At 39.0% G+C, this 21,607-nt stretch overlaps 1 protein-coding gene across 4 annotated transcripts in view; it reads right to left on the bottom strand.

Annotated features, from left to right (window-relative positions):
* Positions 1 to 19,251, bottom strand: part of TUT4 (terminal uridylyl transferase 4) — a 50,929-nt gene extending 31,678 nt beyond the window's left edge. For 3 of the 4 annotated variants that reach the window (XM_065841655.2, XM_065841657.2, XM_071810232.1), the window contains exons 1-5: positions 19,128 to 19,251; positions 10,001 to 10,676; positions 8,122 to 8,285; positions 4,583 to 4,699; positions 2,216 to 2,393 (exon numbers count right to left, since the gene is read on the bottom strand). In XM_065841655.2, coding sequence (XP_065697727.2) covers positions 2,216 to 2,393; positions 4,583 to 4,699; positions 8,122 to 8,285; positions 10,001 to 10,562 — 1,021 coding nt within the window. In that variant the 5' untranslated portion in view covers positions 10,563 to 10,676; positions 19,128 to 19,251. The remainder of the gene's footprint in view (positions 1 to 2,215; positions 2,394 to 4,582; positions 4,700 to 8,121; positions 8,286 to 10,000; positions 10,677 to 19,127) is intronic. The other variant, XM_065841656.2, reaches the window with a different exon arrangement.
* Between the last annotated feature and the right edge of the window lie 2,356 nt (positions 19,252 to 21,607).

Genomic DNA, 21,607 nt, shown 5'->3' with positions numbered 1-21,607 from the left:
TAAAATAGTAATAACTGTCACCGTCTTAGTGCAGGATTTTATTTAAATGCTTTTATTCGCTACAGCTTGATTCCACTGCAGCAGTCAGCCGATTACAAAATTCTTTGTTGCCTCATACACTTTGTCAAAATTTTTTCAATATGTGCTACAAACCGTTAATTCCATTACCAAGTTTCTATGCACAACTTATTACAAAACATGTATATGAAACATAATGACACAAAGTACAGTATCCATTTAGTTTTTATAGTTAATACAGTTCCTTACCTGCAAAGATGTCCAACAGAGCTAAACTAATTAGAAAGTAACTATTCAGTAATAATACGAGAAATATCATTCCGCTCCATAAACAATAATTCTTAAAAGACAAAATCTTACACATACAAAGCTTCAAACTTACTTTTCTCTGGTTTTCACTATCTAGAAACTAGCCCTCTCAAAACTAATTTCTGTATGGTAAACAATAATAATAACAATAAAAATAACAACAATATAATTTTCATGAGTGTTTATGAAAGTAATAATCTCCTTTGCCTTATGCTAACATGCTATCAGTGGAAAACCCAACAGCATGTCAGAGCAGAAGTTTGCACTAGGAGCCACAAACAGCAACATTACAGAGCAAACAGATTAGCAAACAACCACCTTACAAGCCCTGTTCTACTCAGCACCTTATGTTTAAAAAGATATTGAATATAGCTCCTGAAACTAAAGCAGATCATCCTGCAGGAAACAAAAAATCTTTATCTCTACGGTACTTTTACAGAGCAAACGGAAAAAATTTCTAAAATCTAAGGACAGTATAGAATAGCAACTCAGTTTCAATATAGATTAAATACTTCGAAAACTTATTTTTTGTCAATGAGATTGATACTTTCTTCTGTCCAGATTCAATCAAAAGCAAATGACTGTTAACATCATGCCACTGTTACTGTAGCTCCAAAAATCAGCTCTCAAACTCCCAGTGTACTTAACTATAGGAGATGATGGGACATCAATGCAAAGCAGCAAATGTTGAAGATTATCTAGCAGTAGTATAAACTGGATTTGAATGTCTAACACATCCTGTTGAAGTAACATACGGCATTTCTGAAGGGGGAGGAGGAAGATTACCATTCAATTTATCCAGACAATTTTTACAAACTTTATTAATGTACTGAACTTCACTAACCCACTGATGGAAAAAAAAAAAAAAAGTGGAACAAACATTTAACCTACTCAGACCTTTTTTTTAATTACTCTAATTTTTAATCAACATAAAGCACTCAATCAAGAAAAAGGCAGATGAGGTATGACATTTATTTGTGGTTAACTGAATTTAACATTTGTACTTATTTAAGACAATTCAAGAGACTTTGGGAAGCCATAGTTGATCTCAAAGAACACCTCTGCTCATTTTGGGACCCACAAACTATAAATATACAGGAGAAGAAATATCTGCTAAACAATAACTGTTGTTGGTTTTAATTATTTGTTTTAACAGCTATTGCTTAATACCTGCAGGTATTTCAGATCACAATTAAGTACTGCAAATGTCTCATATGCTTACCAAAATCACTCATAGCTGAGGTCTAGTTTTTTTCTTCCTAGAACTCTGCTTTTAAAAAAAATTGTCTCATGCAACATTTATCTGCACTAAAAGATGTTATAAACAACTGAAGGTCCAGTAGGAAAAAATGTATTTGAAAGTCCTCCTCATTTTCCCCTCCTGCTACATTTATATTAGTTTAATTAAGTTTCCCCACTTGGGAAAAAAAAAAAACCACACCAAACCACAATCTCTACCTTAACAGCCACAGATATTCAGTAATGCTAGGCAAGGTACAGGTGTGAAGGTTTGTAGGATTAGAGCCTGAGGGAGATCCTCAGTGGCTGAGGCTTTAAACATGGAAGGAAATATTTTGTGCCCTGGAAATTTCCACTTTTCAGCAGAAATCATCACTTCAAAGAGGACTAATAGCTTCAATAAACACATATGAGAAAGAAGCAAAAAATAAGCACAACTGTATTTTTCTCTTTTTGTAGGTTTGTTAGCTTCTTTTAAATCAACTGCCAGTCTGTATTAAAATGCCTGTATATATTTGTATTGTATAATATAAACATAATTTAACCCCAAAATGCATTAATTAATCATTAATGAAGGTATCAAAATCCGTGTAAAAACAAATAAAAAGAAAAATTTTCACCTAAAGAAAATGGAGAACACTATGTATACCTGGTAAGGGCTGTTGAATAATTTTCTCCATCTCGTTTACAATTTCTTGACGAATTCTGAAGTCATCATCTGATATGCCTTGTTCATTTGCTGCCTCAATGAGTGTAAAACTCAGAGCAGCCAACTGTGCAGAAGAGGGGGGTGGAAGGGCACGCAGCTCATTTTCTTCTTGCTTTTCCTGAATAATTGTTGGATGATAAAAGCAAAAACTGATATTTTAAGAGAAAAAGGTTATCTCGTACAACTGCATGATATTAGAACATACTGTTTGCCGTTTGTGCTCTGCTATTTCCATGGTATCCTGACCAAACACTTTCAAAGGTAGGAATTAAGCCCGGCCTAACTGGCCAATGTGCTTGTGTGGCTCCCAGAAATGGCAGTAGATGCTCAGTACTTAAAGAGAACATGTTGTTTCACAGCTGGCAACTGGGGAGAAAATCTGTTGTGTTACATTCCTGAACCACGTTTGCTGACAGTTCCGAAACCAAATTCATCCAAGGAAATGAAAAGCTGTAATTGTTCCTATATAGTCAAAGGAACTGAGCTGAGAAAGTTTTTCTAGAGTCACACAGATTTTTTTCAGGGTGGACTGTACTTGAAGGAAAGATATCAGAAGCAGAAAAGTATTCCTGGCTCCAAGAAATTTGGGGCTGAGCCTCATTGCTGCCTGAACAGCTGGTGCCAAAAAGTGCTATTTTTAGTGTATCAAATTTCAATCAATTTAATCCAACAGCAAGAAATGTCAGATGCATCGAGTCATTGGGAGTAAGTACATCACTTGTTTCACAAATTCATCAACTAAACGGAATATGTGACTGACAACAGAAATAAATAGTCACGAGAAAATAATTATGCACTAAGAAAACACAGTGCAGTATGAAAATGTTTGGTTGTTTCTAGGCTGCATCTCTCAAATCTTATGCTAAATTTGTTCAAATAAGAACAGAAGAAAGAGTATGTGCCTTTGTAAAGGACTGTGGGTTTTTTAATGTCACTGCTTTAGGGTTTTTCTTGAGTGGGGAAACCACAGCTGCTGCTAAGCTTATTTGATAGTCATGTATCTCATAGTAAGAGCAGTAAACAGGAGTATTTTATGAAGTAACATTTAGACAGATACTTCTTATCACTGATGTGGCACACAATGTAAAGCTATTTGAAGACAAGTGTTAAAAGCTGAAACTGCTCCCTTTCCTCTAGCATTTCCATTTAGTGGTACAGAAACCTCATTCCTCAATTTCTCTCTCCTTGAGCACACAAAAAACATGGTATGAAAGCGTTTCCGTATCAGACATGGGGCTGGTTTGTTGCCAGTTTATTAATTTTTTTTCATTACACAATTTAGCAGACAGCAAAAGAACCAGAATCCTTTACAAATACTAACTCAACGTAATAAAAATATGTTACTTTCTGAGATGTAAACTGGATTTATGGTGTTCAGAGTTTTCCAGGTGATGGCTTGCATATATGATAGAATTAAGAGCAATGATTACAAAGTAAGTATTGCAAGAAATACGTGGAAACAGGAGTAACTAGGTGACTGAGTTTGGGGGAATGGTTGTAGGAAGAGTAATTTTAACCACCTGAATCACAAAAACCTACACACTTGGGAATTTGTAGTCATCAGCATTTACAAAAAACAGGTTGGCAAGAAAACCTCTGTGCCATTTACTGGATTTCATGCATGTAACAGTTCTTTAAAGCAAAGCAAATGGTAACACCATAGTATCTGATAAGGAAACTCTTTTACTCTTTGAAAAGCTTAGAACTGTTTTTCATATTAGACATAAACCCAGGGCAATGATGAGTGACTCAGGAATTGAATCTCTCCCTGCTTTAACTCTGTTTTTTTAGTCTAGACACACTATCCCCTCTGCTTATCCATCAACAGAAAGGATGTTGCTAAAAATCTCACAAGTCAGATAACAGAGAAAAAAACAGACAAAAACTACATCCCCAACTCCACCTCCAGTCCCTGGAGGTCTTGCTACCAGCAATTATTTTTTCTTTTTAAGAAACAGAAAAACTAAACATGTTTTCAAGTAAGTTACCTTAAGTTATCCTGCTTTCTGTTTCTACAAGTATGAACAACTGCCCACTATTCAGAGACACTAATTCAGAAGCAATAATCAAAAATGTTCTTTCCTCTCTGCTTGGACAGATCATCAAGTCCTTACTCTCAAACAGAAAAAAAAAGCAACAGAAATTTGTGGATCCCTGCTCAGCACACAAACTTTCAGCTGAATGAGCATGACCAAACAGAGGAAACGTACCACATAACAAAAAAAAAAAAAAAAAAAAATTGTTTCATTTAAAAAAAAAGAAAGGGGGGGAACATATATCAGTCAAAAATCAAATTTGTTAACTTACCATTATATTTTTCTTATGCCGTTTTTCTTTAATATGCTTGTGAGCTCCCTGGATATTTTCAATGTGAACTAAGCAGAGCTTGCATAGATACTGACAGCTGGTGTATTCTGGGGAGCGCTGAGGAAAAATGGCCATAGATTAAAAGAAAATGTTGCTGCCAATAGTGTCTGAAAAAATTATTTGAGTAATAAATTGTATTTAACAATTATGCAACACTTGAAATGTCAAGGTGCCTTGCAAACATTAATCTCCAAAAAACACAGTGGAAATTAATTTTTACCCATATGACAAGTGGGGAAAGTGAGGAAAAGAAGTGAGATAACTTGAATATGACACTTCTCAGAATCACAGAATCACAGAATGTTAGGGATTGGAAGGGACCTCAAAAGATCATCCAGTCCAATCCCCCTGCCGGAGCAGAAACACCTCAGTAACTTCTAGTGAGGCAAGATTAAGACTGAAGAGTTTATGCCTCTTAGGGCTGACCTAAAGGCCAGTAAGCTGCTCCCCTGACAGCTCAAGCTTTTAATAACTATGGATTTATGAAATCTCAGCATCTATCCTCTTTTCTCTGATGAGAAAATGTGGAGTGTTCATCACATCTACTATACACGTTATGACAGATGGTGGTGGTGTTTGGCTGGCGTATCTGCAGCGTACTCTGCAAGTACTGCAGTTTTTGTTCCATTAAAAAGGGTGCGGCTGGCCAGGAAGTAGGAAGATAGCCAGTTTCTGACTTACTAATGACTATACTCTGGATAATGTGGGATCCTCTGAGAAGGGGTAAGATTATGCCATTTTGACGAATAATTTGCAATGCTTAAAACTGGAGAAACGTGAAGAACAAGCATCTTTTTGTAAAGACAGGCTGGGAGAGATAGAGCGCACAGATGGAGAGCTCTGAGAATCTGCAAGAAGCTGCAAAGCCTCAGGAGAAGATGAAGGGGGAGGAAATGACTATTTTCCTAAGGTCTAAGAGGGGGTACTGGGGAGTCTTTTCAACCAGGAAACCACTAAGAACTACTAGAATAAAAGGCAGACAGGACCACCTCTGCAATGATGAGGGGTTGTTTGCAAATACTCCACTTTAAACTGTCTCATCCTGCAGTTCTATTTTCTTGCTCTAACAACACAGTTATAGATATTTGAAACTTTTTTATATGCTCTTTGGAAAGATAAAAAGGCCTTAGTTTTTTTACAGACTTGTTAGCATTCTTCCAATAACTAATACCGGTTAAAACCCCTGCTTATCATTTTCATCCTAGTTCTAATACATCTATATTTACCAAAACCGAGAAGTACACTGAAAACACCAGATGTTTAAACAGTGACATAACAACACTAAGGTGGACTATAGATCAGTTAAACAAATTTGACTCACTACAAGGAAACTTAAACCACTGCTAAATTTGGGCAAGTTTTTCCACTTAACTGTGTCTGATCTTTTGCTTTTGGAAAAAAAAAAAAAAAGTCTGATACCCTTCAACTAAACGTAAATATCACTTTAAAATAACATGGTCATTATGCTTTTACTACTAATTCTCTTAATCCTCATTTTCTATGAGATAGATACCTTATAAGATGAAACTAAGCATCTATTTGGAAAACAACTTATAGGTAGTTACACTTGCCTAGCTCGGAAGATTCAAGTATCCAACATCCGATGATTGAAGGAGATAAAAATATTTTACCTCTCTTCTAAAACGGAATGAATATTAGCAATAATAATATTAAAAGAAATGGACTATTTCTTTACAATACTGATCAGCAGTATTATATCAACAGATGTTGGCAGAAAGGTGGAATCATGTAATGCCTTTTGTCTCTATTGCAAAGCCTTTCTTACTCATCTAGTTACGCTTAAGACTAATGAAAGGGACAAGAACTCAAAATAGCAAGACAAAAAAAGCTACAGACTACTACTTGGGTAAGACGGATGCATCTAAACAAGACAGGCCTCATGACATTAGTGCTTGGATACTAACCCATCTCAGAGGTGGTTGTATTTTAAAGAACTCAGAGAATGGGAAGGTTCCAGACCACTAGGAAAGAGAAACTTAAGAATATATTTAAATGGCTAAAGAGAATGAGCCAAGGAATTAAAGACCAGTCAGAGGTGGTACCTAGAAAAATTCTGTAATAAATTATGTTATTAATAAGCACATAAAATAGGTCATAGGTGACAAACTGATCTGCTATAAACAAATTGCAATACACCAATTTTAAGATTTTTTTTTTTTTAAATAAAATCGTAACACTTGAAAAAGCACCAGCAGATGTTGTACCTTGAATTTTTAAAATAAATAAAGAACAGTAAGGTGAGAGCAAAACTGCTCAGAAAACTGTCCTCGGACTACACATACACACACTGGCTCACCACCAATGTAGTGCCAAATACTTTTCAACAGGAGTCCTTCTGGGGTCAAAACATTCATATTTTTGTTGAAGACTTAGGAAATTCAATACAGGGTGTGCTGACTACAAACACAAAAGATACCAAGTTGGCAGAGGTTACAGAAGACATATGATGACAAAAATTCAGTGATCACAACAAATCAGAAATTGAATAAAAAGGCTGCAATTAAATAATATCAAAGCAAAGTACCATTCCTCCTTAGGTATTATCAAGTACAAAGAAAATCAAGGGCTGGGAAGACTTGATTGGATATTTCTTAAGAAAAAGATACAGGGATCACTGCTGGTCAAACTACAAGCCAATATCCTATTGCTGCTAAAAAAGCAGATATCCTAAACACAAATGCTGTATTTTGGACAGATGAAGTCAGCTTTCCCCTTTCCATGTAAGACCTCAGCTGAAATTGCATGTCCAATTCTGGATACCAGTCACACGTTAGATGCCTACAGAAATGCAACAACAATGAACCAGTAACTAAAAAAACCCAAGACCAAAGAAAAAAAGAGCAAGTCTCAAGAAGATAAGACGGTAGGAATGGTAATGTAGAAAATTGCTGAAAAAAAAAGTGGTAAATTTATGTTTATTTTGCTAGGACAACATATGAGGGATTAAAATGTTGTAAGAGACACTTATATTAGACATTAAGAAAAACTTCTGGGTTACCTATACTGCCTCTGAAATTTGATTCACTGGAGATAATATTAAGAACAGTTTAGACAAACATTTTTAAGGAGTCATCTTCAGTGCAGATGAAGGTGCTAATATACTGAAGATAGCGCAAGGTGCCTCTCGATCTTGTATTCCAAGTTTCCAGGTAACCAGACCTTCTAGAAAATCTTAGGTAAGTAATGGAACTGTAAACCTTTAGGTCTGTAAAACTAAAAAATACAGGCCACATGTGCCACAAAAGGAAGGCTAAGTTTTCAGTCCACATCATCTGCCATGATGAATGACTAGTTAACTATTAGGGATAATGTCTTAGACTGCTGAAGTGATTCATTATAAAGAAGAAAGAAACAGAGGCAATAGGCTCTAGTTGAAATGCCACCCAACCAGAAATATAGTGATTATAATGAAAGAAGACACCTATTTTCTTTTTCATCTGACAAATAACTCAACCTACTTTTTCAAGTCGGGAGATATAATCTCTTTCCAGACGTTCTTCAGCTTGTTTCAATCCTAGTTGCTGTTCAACTGTCAGATTAGATTCATCAATAACAGTGGTGTTTTCTAAATAATCAGCTTCCAAAGTATGTTCTTTAGTTGATTCAGAATTCTTTATTTTACCTAAAGAAAGAAATAGTGATTTTCTTCAGAGTAACTCAAGGAGAAGAAAAGTGCAAGTACAGAGCAGTTAGAGCCAGACACAAATTAGAGCTACATTCCAGTTTTTTGTCCAAAGGCTGGCCAACATCCCCTTAGATGTTAGAATCTTTTCAGTATGTCAACCAGTATTTTGAAGTCACTTCAGAAATCAGTGCGCTACTAAGAGTGCTTATCAAAAAGAGAAAAAAAAAAAAAGGTAGATTCATTTTGTGTTTCAGTCATAACTTCACAATCTCTAAAGTTCTTCAAGGCAAGAAAGGTTTTTTTTTTGTTATGCAGGACAAAGTACACAAGATCCTCATGCTCTACTGTAACAGAAATAAGAAATATTAGGCTTAAAATTTTTTACACAATACATTTTGTTAAGGAAACAATCACAGAACTACCTTAAAGACGTTCACCCAAATGATCCTACAGAGCCAGACATCAGGTGTTCCAAGCCCTGGATTTAGAAGGCTGCTGGAGTCGCACCTGAACCCTTGGCGACACCGTGACACCCACGGCTGGCAACCACAGAACTGTGGAACGCTGCTACGCACAAACACGCACGGCAACTCCGAAAGGCCAGTTCCTCCAGATGCCTACGAATTGTTCATAGTCCAGTCATCTAGACAAACATCTACATCTTAAATTATCCCGGTAGTTTTCACATCAGCAAAACTGAGGGTTATTTGTGGTTCGGATCATTTTTTTCTTTCCTTTCAAATGAGATCTGTGCCCCCAGACTAGTTAGGAATCAAAATTGAGCAAGTTTTCAAGTCCTGATTTCTCAGTGACAGATGGTCCCTACAGTACATGATGGTGGTTCCCAAAGACCTGACTGCTCACAGAATGCTGCTATTTCAACATATTTTCCCTGTTAAATTTTTTTAAGATAGCTAAAAAAATATGCACTTTAATATTTTCCTAGTATTCCCATACAAGCAACTGCTGTGGCTGTTGCAATAGTGAGAAACACTTCAAACAGAAGGTCTGCACTAGCACGTCATCTTGAAACAGCATTTTTATTAGAAAGAGCTACATTTTGAAAAAGGGTAGAAAATCCTGAACTAAGGAGTTAACCTGAAGCGAGACAAAGCCTGATCCATATATTTAATTCTGAAACTGAAAAATATGTATAAGAATTGAACACTCATGAGGGTAACCACTGATGGATGGTATGTATTCCAGAACTCCCTAAACTGAAAGCCATCTGCCAAACCATACCCTAAATGCTTTTAGTAACAAAAAGAGCAAAACTATCACAGAACTTAATGTAAATATTTTCTCCCACCTATAAAAAAAACTTTTATTGACAATTTTTCCTCTGATGTTTCTGAAAAGCAGAAATAGCTGGGATTTCCACAAGTAGCAATGACATTATGAAGGGTTCTCCCCTCTCAGGACACTATGTTCACAAAATTGCCTGAAACCCATGCACACTAAGTATCTTGCAAAGATGTTTATGTCTTAGGCATGAGATAAAAGGACAGCTATTATCATAATCTCTTATTCTCTAAGTAATATGCATCAATGAATAGTATGCTCTCTCTAAATGCAATCAGCAACTTACTATATGTGAAAAAAAGAACCAAAAAACAACAAACATGCAAATAGAAACATTTCAAAGCCCGTTTCAGATTGTTAACAATTTTACGAGGAGAAAATTGAATAGAGCAGTGGTGAATAATACTCACTGAAGTCATCAGGCTTATGTTCCATTTTCCTTTGATCTGAAGCAGTCTTACCAGGCTCACCAGTCTGATCAACACCAGTCTTCAACGGATGAACTCCCAGTGGATTTTCCAACACCAGTTTCCCTTTCTGTGCAGCTGTTAAGCCTTCCGTACCGAGCCCATTCCCTGAAACATGGGAGCTTGGAAAGTTTTCTCCCACTGCTTGAGCTTTTGTCTGTTTCAGGTTTTCCACTGCTGCTGATAAATTAGAAAATTTTTTTGCTTTTCCATGACTTCGATCCTGGACGTTTGACCCTGTATCTTTAGCTCCAGAAATACAACTATTTACTCTGCATGATTTATTTTCTCCTTGTTTTTCAGAACAAACATCATTTTGTCTACTTTTTTTGCTGCTATTCCCACTTGGAGAGCTTCTCCCAACATCCTTCACAGATTTGTCATTTCTATTATGTTTATAATTTTGATTATTTGTAACTTTGACTGCTTTGCCTTCCTCACAGACAAGACGGACAGACTTCCTTGGGTCATGATTTCCATTCTTCGAGCTCTTGGCCTCTTCCATTATAGTGAAGACCTGCTCCTCCTGTCTCTTGGGACCACTTGAAGTGCAATTCTTCAGCAATTTGCAGTTGATTTTAAATCCACAGTACAGGCAAGGATTGTAGCTGATTGTCTACTGAAGAAATAATGACAGACATTTTTTAAGTGGAGGAAAAATATCCAAGCCCTATGTAGACAATATATCAAAATAAATATCTCCAAAGAAAAACAAATCATTATAGAAAGGATATTCACCCAACAGGCATAAGTGAATTTTCATAATACATTCCATATTTAAGTAAAACTCATGAAACTTTTGATCATCTTGACTTCTATTTAAGAGAGAAGGGGATACAAAGAGACAAAAAAAAATGGCAGAGCATGGTAAAAAACACTCAGTGATAAACCTGTCAACAGCTTGCTTTTTTTCTTTCCTTCCTATTTTTGGCTTTCTGAAAAAAAACAAGAACCGAGATGTCTGCAACTACACTGGGAAAAAAAAAAACCCAACACACGCATCTAAAAAATACCACTCAATAAGCATACCACTCAAATTAGCAACTACAGAAATCTAATTCAGTTTCCAGCAAGCAAGCTCCACTTTACTATTAACTGATTTTTTTAAAGTATTTAGAGATACAGCTCAAAGTATTAATAACAAACCTGACCTATCACCTGTATCCACAGATACTTAAGCATATTTCTGACACAATTTTCATAGAACTGTCACCAATGAAATAAGATTTTGCTTAGCCAAAAAAAAAGGCACAACTGGAAAATTATCTGCTTAGCTGCAGATTAATTTTATTTATCTAAACCTCCATTCTTTAAGTGGTATATCATCTGAGCTTCATGTTGGAGACAACTCAAAGATTGTTTTTCCAATGGGAAGCTGAGCATGAATCAGTGGATCTGTTTGTAAGGAATTGCTCTTACAAATATAGAAAATAAAAGGGATATCTGTAACAAGAACTTGGATTTACTTATTTTTTAAATAACCTTCAGATAGCAATAAAAATTATGAGCATGAAATATTAGACATAGGAGAAAATAAATTTTATAAAACTATAGCAAGATATGGAGTTTGGAAATACAGTTTTTCTCCTGTCCACATACATATTAGGTAGGTAAAAGCATAATCCAGTGAAATTTCCAGGTTTTAGAGAACCCATCAAAATAAGTAGCTTATCATTTAGTGAAGAAAAGGAATAAAAATCAATCAATTACAACTACTAGAAGTATCACAATGTACTTCTGTACTTTAGAACCAGAAGGAAGGATCAGATTAAAATGTCTGGTTAAAAAAAAAAAAAACAACTGAAACAACTTTCTGAATGTTGTCTCTATAAAAGACAATTTTTTTTCAGGCTATATGTTGTAGTTACTCTGTCACTTTAAAGGGACATGAATTAGAAAATACTTCAGGACACAAAGCACATGCTAAAAATTGTTATCTTAATCCTATATTGACATAATTGAAAATACATATTACCTTTCAAAAATGAAAACAAACAAAAAACACACAAGAATTTTCTTGAAGTTAATGTCAACATCAAAGTCTTCAGTAAAATAGAAAAGAAAAAAAATCTGTATTACTAAATTCATTCCAACAGCTAAGTAATTCATCTCACAAATACATTTAGTTAATATTACAATTACTTTCTATTACACACTGATTACAGCTGGCTTTTACTTCTAGACTAAAAGTCAAAGACCAAAAATCAAAAAGATTAAACAGCATCTGCATTTGGCGTACAGTCAGTCTTGCCCACCACAGCTCTTTCAAGGTTGGTGGAACCACTGCCCACCTGAACCCGCTGCTCCAGCTGCAGGGTGTTAACAACAGCCCGAGGTCCCCCAGGTTGGCTACATTCTTCTTGTCTCTGACAACCAGTATAGAGCACTGGGGAGGTGTTACAGCTACTTAGGAATGTTGCTATCTTTCTACTTAGGGATGTTGCTATCTTTAAACTGTACTCTACCGTGAAGTTTTCTTATGTTACTAAAAAAGCAGTGGGATTTTTTTTAAATTGTAAACTATTCCTTATGTTTTAGTTGCCCAACCTGAAGAGGGGAAAAAAAAGACCAACCAACAACCCCCCCCACACACATCAGTTTCATTTTCATTTCTAGTTCATGTCTGACATTCACATCACCCTTCAGCTCCGGACAGGAACCCGCCAAGGCCGCACTGCCACCTTCCCGTAGGTTGGCATCGACTCCAAGAGGAGCAGTAACACCCCCTCTCCAACCCCAAGTACTTACTCGCACTCCTCGGGCTGCTCCCTCCCTTGTGCAGTTCTGCAGTGAACAAACCCAGAAACCCAATCGGCTGAACATAAAACTGGCACAAGGGAGGAGGAGGAGGAGCAGGAGCTGGTAATTGCAAACAACTAGTCGGGTGGGGACAACGTCTCTTGGCACCACTTCCAGCTTAAAGCTACCATGAAACTCTGGCATTGGAGGAAAAGCAGGGCTTCATTTTGTTTTGCTTTTTGTAGGTGTCAAATTGTTAGACTCATATTTTGCAAGTCTTAAAAAAAAATCCACAAAATTCTACTGTAGGCTCAAAGTATTTGATCTCATCTATTCAATAAAATGCAGTTATGTACTCAAGGAGAATATATAAGCTTTAATCAAATGTACAAATGTGACAGGAAAAAAAACCTGCTAGTAAAAACTATAACCCAGCTAATAAATTGAGTATTGTGATCACATTACATAGTAAGAGAGTGAGTATAACCATATGCGAGTAGATAAGGTTAAAAAGCCCCGATACATTCTTTATTCCTGAGAAATATTAATAAAGATAGGTCACAAAATTTCATAAGACTAGAATATTGTGTACAAAAAAAAAAGTTCCACAATGAAATTCAGAATCTGAAATGCAAGTGCAATGGTAATATTGTTGTACTTCAGGATTTTTTTTTCCTTTTGCTCTTTAATACCAAAATTACTTAGGAAACACAATATAATAATCTAAACTGCTGTAACATACTCAACAGTAAACACGTTACCATCTCACAAAGAACTGGAAAGTAAACGAACTAATGAAACTTCACATGAAAAACAAAAAAAAGAGACCACTACTAAACCCAAGACACTCTCAAAAAGATCCTTCCTCCTGTCAGATATTGGCCATTTATATATGAGAGAGGGGAGAGAAAGGAATGGGAGGAGGGGAAGGAGTGCCTCCAAAAAGAATAACATGGTTGAAAACAAAACACCAGAGCGGAGTGAATCAGTGCTGAGGTGGCACCTTGTTAGAGACCTGGATGGCACAGCTTATTCACAGGCTTATACCAAATCGCCAGACCTAGAATCAAAGAAGAATTTTCTCCAAGGCAGGCCAGCAGCACAAACTGAGTTATTTCACCTGTATCTGCAAAGTAGGGTGTGATTGATTAACCTGTTGAAATATTTCTTGTATTCAGTACACTGGTGTTACAAGTGATTCAGTTTCCCCTGCTTTCTGAATGTAAAGTGCCAGTCACTCCTCTGAAATCTACCTCAACTCTTGGCTCTTGGAAGAAAACTAATCTGGCTGAAATACAACAGCATGAGGTCAGAGAAGGCACCATCTGACCTCAAACTCCAGAAAATCATAAAACTTATAGACACCTACAACAATCAAATTAAAAATGTTTAAAATCAGCTTTGACTTCACTACTGTAGAATTCATTTTAGACTCGAGAGGAAGGAATGAGATTGTTTCACTTTCATTTCTGCCAGTTTCTTTTGTTTCCTTCTTCTCTCAGACTAGTATTAGAAAATCCTGCATTTGAATTGCAAAAACCCAGGGTAATGCTTACCTCCAAATAAGAATTTAAAAAAAACCAACACTTTCAAGAAGATATTTCTACTCATTTGCCCTTCCACTTGTTCTTCTCAAGTTGCTCAATTGTATCCAAGTCCTTCAAACACATACATTTTGGGTCAGACCTTGCCATAACAGGGCCTTGACAAAGATGAAGCTCAAGTTAAACTGTGGGCATTCTGAGTTGCTCTTTTGCAAAGCATTTCTTTTGTAATCATTTAATTAGCAGCAGAACTGATTATACCTGGTTTCCTATACATTCATTTTGTGCTCCTCTGTCACACTATCGATCACAGCCCATGGGGCAAGCACGGGAGACATGCTGGAGGAACTTACACAACATTCTCAGCTACTCCCTAAGAGGAAACATAACTTCCTCCTGCATCCCCTCAGCAGAGAGCTCTCCTCTACCGAGGCATGATTTTTCCAGAAAACATAAAGAAACTCAAGCATCTTTTGACATTATTGCAAATATGTTCTAAAATTTGATACCAACTAGGTGAAATGTCCAAAAGTAACAAGTGTGTAGTAGCGCAACTAAAGGCAAAGACAACAGTCTCACGAGTTTCATTTCCCCAGGGAGTACTAGATTAAATATAAACGGCGAAAGTACTACAAACATAATTGTTATTGTCCTCTTTCTATAAAACACTCCTCCTTTGAGATAGGGAGACCTCTATTTTATCTGCTCTTATCTGTGCCATTATGATTGTCCCGTAAGCTCCAATCTCCCCAGCCAGCCTTCCAGTAGTACGTGAGGTGATTAACCCCCCGGCCTGATTACCAATATAGCCCAGCTGAACTTCCTCAGCAAAAATGAACGGAAATTCAGCAAACAAAGGTTACAGACGGAGACATGACAAAAGGTTGTCCACTGTGCTCTGCTCAGATTGCAGCACAGGTAATGTCTCCAGCCATCCCAAATGTGCTGGAGGGGCGGCTCTTTCCTGGACCGTTTACAGCCTTAGGCCCTTTTTTTTGGTCTGAGGACTTCTACAAACCATTCAAGCTTCTCCCATGTTCTATGCCAATAGTTTTTAAAAAAAGTTATCACATGTTTACGTTTGTTTTATGATGAACTAGACATAACTTAGTACAAGCTATCCTCAATCTTTGATGTTTTTCCAAACTAACTAAAACTATCAGAGATTACTGGTAACTAAAGCGCCTCAGGCTCCTCCAGCAATAAACCCTTTGGTATTCTTAGTAACAGACATATAAGTGCTATACAGCATTTCATATCTTCCTGTTTCTCCAGGCTATAGAATTTAGGCTAGTAAATGTAATACTACTGAACTCTATCTAGAAGGAAGCACACACAAAATTTAACACACAAACCAGGGATGCAAATGAAACTAGCATTCCGGGCTTAGGGAAGACTTGTAACTCACTAGGAAGCTCTGATGTTGTATTTACAACGTGGTAGACTGAAAACTAAGGGCTGATCATTAGATAAACACCTATATAACTGTAACAAGATTATAAAGGACAAAAGTACTACTGAATGACCGAAGTAACAGGAAAGGCTTTGCTTGATGCAAAACATAGTAACATAAACAGGTGCAAATATCTTACAATTAAATTAAGAAATTAGGAGAAGACACTGGATAGGAGAGATCCATACAAGATGTGCTTGTTATAGACTGTTCTCTCTTTGCACTGACACCCGCTGTCTCTCCTACAACACGGTATGACTCACTGGGAAGGTAAGAGAGAGGCACATCACCAAACGCCAAGAACTACCGCTTTCTGAACCTGTCACTGCCGATGAGCCCCGTGCCAAACTCAGGAAAGCCACCCTCTCTCAGTCACACCAGCTGTGTAAAGAAGTTACAACACCCTCCCTTAACTCTGTATTTCATGTAAAGATTCCTAGTGCTTTAGTACCTGTTGGTTCTGACCCTAGGTTTTACTGTAATGGTCCTTTAAACATTTCACAATCAACTGAAGTGAGCACTGAAGCCAGAAGAGGGGAACCACCTGCCTGGAGTGTCGCTGTATGCTGCAAGATACACGCTGTAACCAGATCAGGGAACTGATCCAAGGTAGCTCTAACTTTAAAAACAAACAAATACAATATTTGTACCAATACAGGACAGGAGGCTGGAAAAAAACAGTACAGCACTGATTAGGTTTAAGGCTTCTCAGAGGCTAAACCAGGTTCCAGAGGCCTAAACGGATCACAAAACTGGTTTAAACAGCAGCTACACATTTAAACTCAATTTATCCATCTTATTCTTAAACCTTCATTTACACTTGGTGTTTGCACTACATAAAAATACAGCAGTATGTACCTGTGGTGTACAAGTTTATCTGGATCTTGTATTTGAGCAATAGTGATCCCTTCACTCAAATTTAAACCTTGAGGAACGGGCAACCTTTAACTACTTCATACCAGTCGCAAACTGGTTCACAAACTACAGCTAAAGAAAATGGATCTTCTACCAGCATTCTCACATCTGCTCTACCAGGATCCAGCATTTTCACTACTGAAAGTAATATGCTGAAAACCACTACTTTAGAAAAGTTTTCAAAAATATATCCATACAGTTGGTATACAGACCGAGTCACAACAGTTTGTAACACAAAACTGATTCCAGACTCCCAAATCACGCTTAGCTGACACCAAAAACTAAAATCTGAAAGTTACTTCTTGCTAGAAATACTATTTCATACATCAACAGGAAAAAAAAAAAATAATCTAAGAACACAGGACAAATTGCCTTTACCCAAAGATTTGCTAGAACATTAGAACCAAAAATTATGAACCAGGGATACAGTATTAGTACATAAATGTGTGCATCCACCTCTGGTTAAAAAAAAGAAAAAAGAAAAAACAAAAAAGAAAAAAGAAAAAATGAGACTCACATGCATTGTTACTAAATTTAGGTAATAAGCTTTTAGTACTTCCAAGTTAAAAGACTTACTACCATTTATGTGTAATTAAACAATTTATCGAACAATATACAATATAGTCTTAATGAGTCAGAAGCACCAGAAACGTTGACTTCCCCTGGATTGCTTCCATTCTGCAAATGAATCCACTAAGCTAAAGTGATTCTTCTTTCCGAGAGTTCTGGGTACAAGTCAGTATGCGTGTTACATTGTTTCATTGAGACAGTAACAAAAATAAAGTTAATTTAGTAGAAACAATTTGTAAAATTTCAAAAGCAAGCATTGCGACTAGAAAACAGGCTGGGCAAAATTTCGAACTGCTTTATGCTATCAACACAAATACACAATCCAAAACCATTAGTCTGACAAGACATTTAAGAGGAGCTTGCCAGGGATATCTGGCTTTGAAGCAGGACACAGGGAAACCCTGCTCCCCCATCTCTCTTCTCCCCTTCAGAGGAAGAACCAGGTAAATTCCCACACCAGGCATGTGTCCCACAGCATCTGGTGGTTTCTTTCCCTCTACCAGGCGAGGTACGAGAGAAAAGGCCTGGCTGTCTTCTGTGCAAGAACAGAACACAGAAGTGACTTTCTGATCCCCCTGTATGTACCTTCTGGGAGCATATCCCAACACATATGTTCTGGGAAACAGTAATTCCACCCCAAAATTAATTTTATTAAGGTATTTTCACTAAAGTTAGGAAGAAAAATTATTTTAAAAGCTCATTGCAAAACTGATGTTTGTAAAGGAGAACTCTCACTCCTAATATAGCATCTTCTGCCATATACTGTAATAAAGTCTTACTTCCATGGATGGTTTACCTGTCATGAAAATAATTATGTCATATCTATCTGGGGTCAGACTATCCAAAAAGTACCTACTGAAACCAGGAGCACAAGTCAAATAAAATCAGAAATAACATGTATCCCCTATTTTCAAGCAAATGCAATGAGTCTTGAATCCAGGACAGGAAGCCAAGCAACATGGAAGCAGCATGAATATAAAAAAATTGCTAGATCCATACTTCGATACAACCATCTTTTTAATGTACTAATTCCTACCTTAACCTAAACCTGATTACATTGTTCCTCTCCATGTTCCAAGCTCATCCTCCTTTATTATACCCAGCAACAACCTTAAAAGCCAGAAGGCCTCAGGTAATACGACACATTCAGCCAACTGGCAAATTGCAACATATTGCAAAAGCAGAAAAGTCGTTCAGCTGTATTTGTATACAAGATAAACCAACAAAAGAGCACAAGCACATAGACGAAGGGATGCCTGTGTGGCATTTCAGGCACATTGTAACCCACAGAAAGCAGAACCTCTTTGGCAAGAAACGGCTGAGGGAGGCACCGCTCCCGGGGCCGGCCCAGGACAGGGGGCATTTCCCCTGTGCTTCACCACCTGCAATGGGGCTACCCCCCGCCGTTATTTAATTCCACCGGGCAGGAGAATCGGCCCCGCAGAGCCCTCGGGCGCTGCGCTCGGGACGGGCCGCCCGCCGGGATGCGGCCGTGGGGCCGCTCCGTTTCTCCGCTGACCTTGGGGGTGTCCCCCTGCCCCCCGGGCGATGACCGGAACCCCCGGCCGGGTGCGCGGGGCAGCCCCGGCGCCGCCACCCTGCCCGGCCGCGGGAGGCCGCGATGGGCCGCCGAGGCGGGGCAGGGCAGAAGGGCCGGGGCAGGGCGGAGCTGGGGCGCCGCGGACCGAGGCGGGGGGCGCGGGCGAGGACACAACCCCCCCGTCCCCCCCCGGGCCCGCCTTCCCCCGCCCCGCTCGGGGAGAGACAGCAGAGCGCGCCCAGCCACCCCCTCCCCTCGGGGGAGGCCCACCGAGCTGGGCGGGGCCCCCCGGCCCCTGGAGCCCGGTACCTGGCTGCGGCGCTAGGGGTGCCGGGGCTGTGCCCCCGCCATGCCCGGCTCCAGCTGCTGGAGGCCCCGACGCCAGCGGCTCAGTCCGGCCCGGCCGCCATGTCAGCCGCGCCGCCCGATGCATTGTGGGGCGAGGGCGGGCGGGAGAGCTGCGAGGGCGGGCGGTGCTGCCGGGCGCGCGGAGGACGCCATGGCCGGCCCGGCCAGCGGGGGAGCCCCTCTGCAGTTGAGAGCCCCCTGTCCCTCAGAGACCCCCCCTGCCCCTCAGAAACCCCCTTCCATCTCCTCCAGCGAGCAGGGCTTCTCTCTCCCCGTGCGACAGCGGGAAGTGGGGATGTGCGAATAAGCAGCTCCTTTTTTTCCTTAATGCTCCCCACAGCCACCCTAATATTTTCCTTTTTTTCCCTATTTTTCACCCCGGAGCTCTCCTCACACACGCTAGGCCCCAGAGTTAGGACCAGCCGGGTGGGTCTGCCCTATGCCGGGCTTTGTGTGCTCCGTCCTCGGGGCTTCCCCCCCTTGCTCTGCTCCCGTTGTGCTTCGCACAAAGCGGCCCGTGGTAAACAGGGCTACCGGGGGGAATGGCTCCTGGCTCCCTGACCTTGGCTCTGAAGCCGGCCCGGCAGCAGGCAGGGCCAGCATCTTGGCCAGCGTGTCTGCTGGCAGCCTGGCAGGTCTCGGGGGAGCAGGGCCCGGCTCTTGGCAGGGCTGGAGGGTGACCTAAAGAAACTGGCGAGTGCTTGTGCAAGGCAAATCTTGCAGTGATCCGGGACAGAACTGCCCCTTCTTGGCAGCAAAATGGTGTTGGCACTGCCTAGCCCAGGCTAAGGAGGCCTTTCAGGAAAACAGGGAGCATAATGATTAATGTTGAACTGCTAAAGGGGCTCAAAGGAAAGTATTAAAAACAATGTGAATAGTAGTGCTGGAAACACCACCTCAGTGAGTCCATGTAGATAAACAAAAGTTGCAAAATCTATAATGCTGGATTCCATAAACGTCGACAAAACATACTTCTGAATATATTGCAAAATCAGCCCGATCCTTAGCACTAATTGTCTTTTTGTGGTTCACTTGAACTTAACATTGTACAAAACCAGGACTGGGTGGCTGAGGGTAGGGCAGAGCTCCCACCTTCAGGAACACGGGCCAGCACAGCCCAGGTCAGCAGTGACAGAAATGGCTGCTGCAGTGCCGCTGGGGACAGCCAAGGTTAGCTGGGTGGGGGTTTGTCCAGCCCTATTTGAGAAAGATTTTTATTAGGTCTAGTAGGCCAAAGAGTAAATTGCAAAAGTAACTAAATTATATTTGCTACTGGCTCAGGTGCTCCTAGATCAACATTTAAACATGCTAGTGAGCAAACATACACCAGTTTGCAAACCTGACTGGCGTTTTTCCTGCAAGCTGAAATGTATTGGAATATATCAGATTTAGTTCAAATAACTGGACAGACTTTCATATAAAATCTTTCTGCAGTTTGGCTCTAAAAACTTGAATCATTATAAAGCCAACACCTTTGACATAGTGTATCTCTGTGTGTATTCAGCAACAATTCTTCCTCCTTTGCTGATCTTAAAAAAATGGTTTATTGTGGAGAGCAGTGTAGAAATATGGCAGTAAAAGAGGATGCCGAGTGACACTGCCAGCTGGCCATTATTTAAAGAATTCCCAACTCAGTGCCAGTGATCAAAAACTTTCAGATTCCGGGCTCAGTTTGTAGGAGAAAATACAATTCTGAAAGCCACTAAATCTAATCTAGGAATCAGAGACAATAATTATAAACCTGCAGGAAGCAGATTTTGTAAAGTCCTTTTCCAGAGCAAAACCTTGCTTGTCTCATGTTGCAGTATGATGCCACATTTTAAGTCCCATATCCAAACTGCTATAGCATCATGCCTCAAAAAATGTAAAAGTGTTTTGTAAATTTCTTCTTAATTTTCTCACCAAAAATGCTTAGTTTAATGGTTTTCATTGTTGGAATGATTTTTTAAAAGTATTTTTAGGATTTACTGGGTTTTAAAAATTTATTTAAATGTATTCTCCGTCTCCAGCTGTGTTTGAAGAAACTCTAAACCTTTCTAAGGGAAAGGTTCTTGGTCAACAATGCAGCCAGGAAAGTAAACAGAAAGACAACATTTTACCTGAGAAGATGAGAACTTAGGATTCTTAGCACAGTGTATCTTCTTCATAGATAGATAGCATGGTAGATGATTTTCCATCTATACATTTTTGTAGCAGATTGCATTATTTCTTGATACTGGATGTCAAGCCGACATAAAAATATGAAAAATCTGAAATTTTAAAAAAGTAGATTTTTTCCAAATAATTATACATAGCTTCTTTGTTTACATTAATGCCAAGTATGCTTGAATTACCTAACAAAATACAATCACGATGTCAAAGATCTACCAAAACTCAGCTAAAAAAAAAGGCATAAAGTAAGATTATAAAATGTAAATTGCTCTTCAAAAGATAGATTTCCA

The sequence above is a fragment of the Patagioenas fasciata genome, chromosome 6 (assembly GCF_037038585.1).
Source record: "Patagioenas fasciata isolate bPatFas1 chromosome 6, bPatFas1.hap1, whole genome shotgun sequence".
Classification (NCBI taxonomy): domain Eukaryota; kingdom Metazoa; phylum Chordata; class Aves; order Columbiformes; family Columbidae; genus Patagioenas; species Patagioenas fasciata.
Note: the sequence above shows the minus strand (reverse complement) of the source record. Positions and strands in the feature narration are given on the sequence as shown.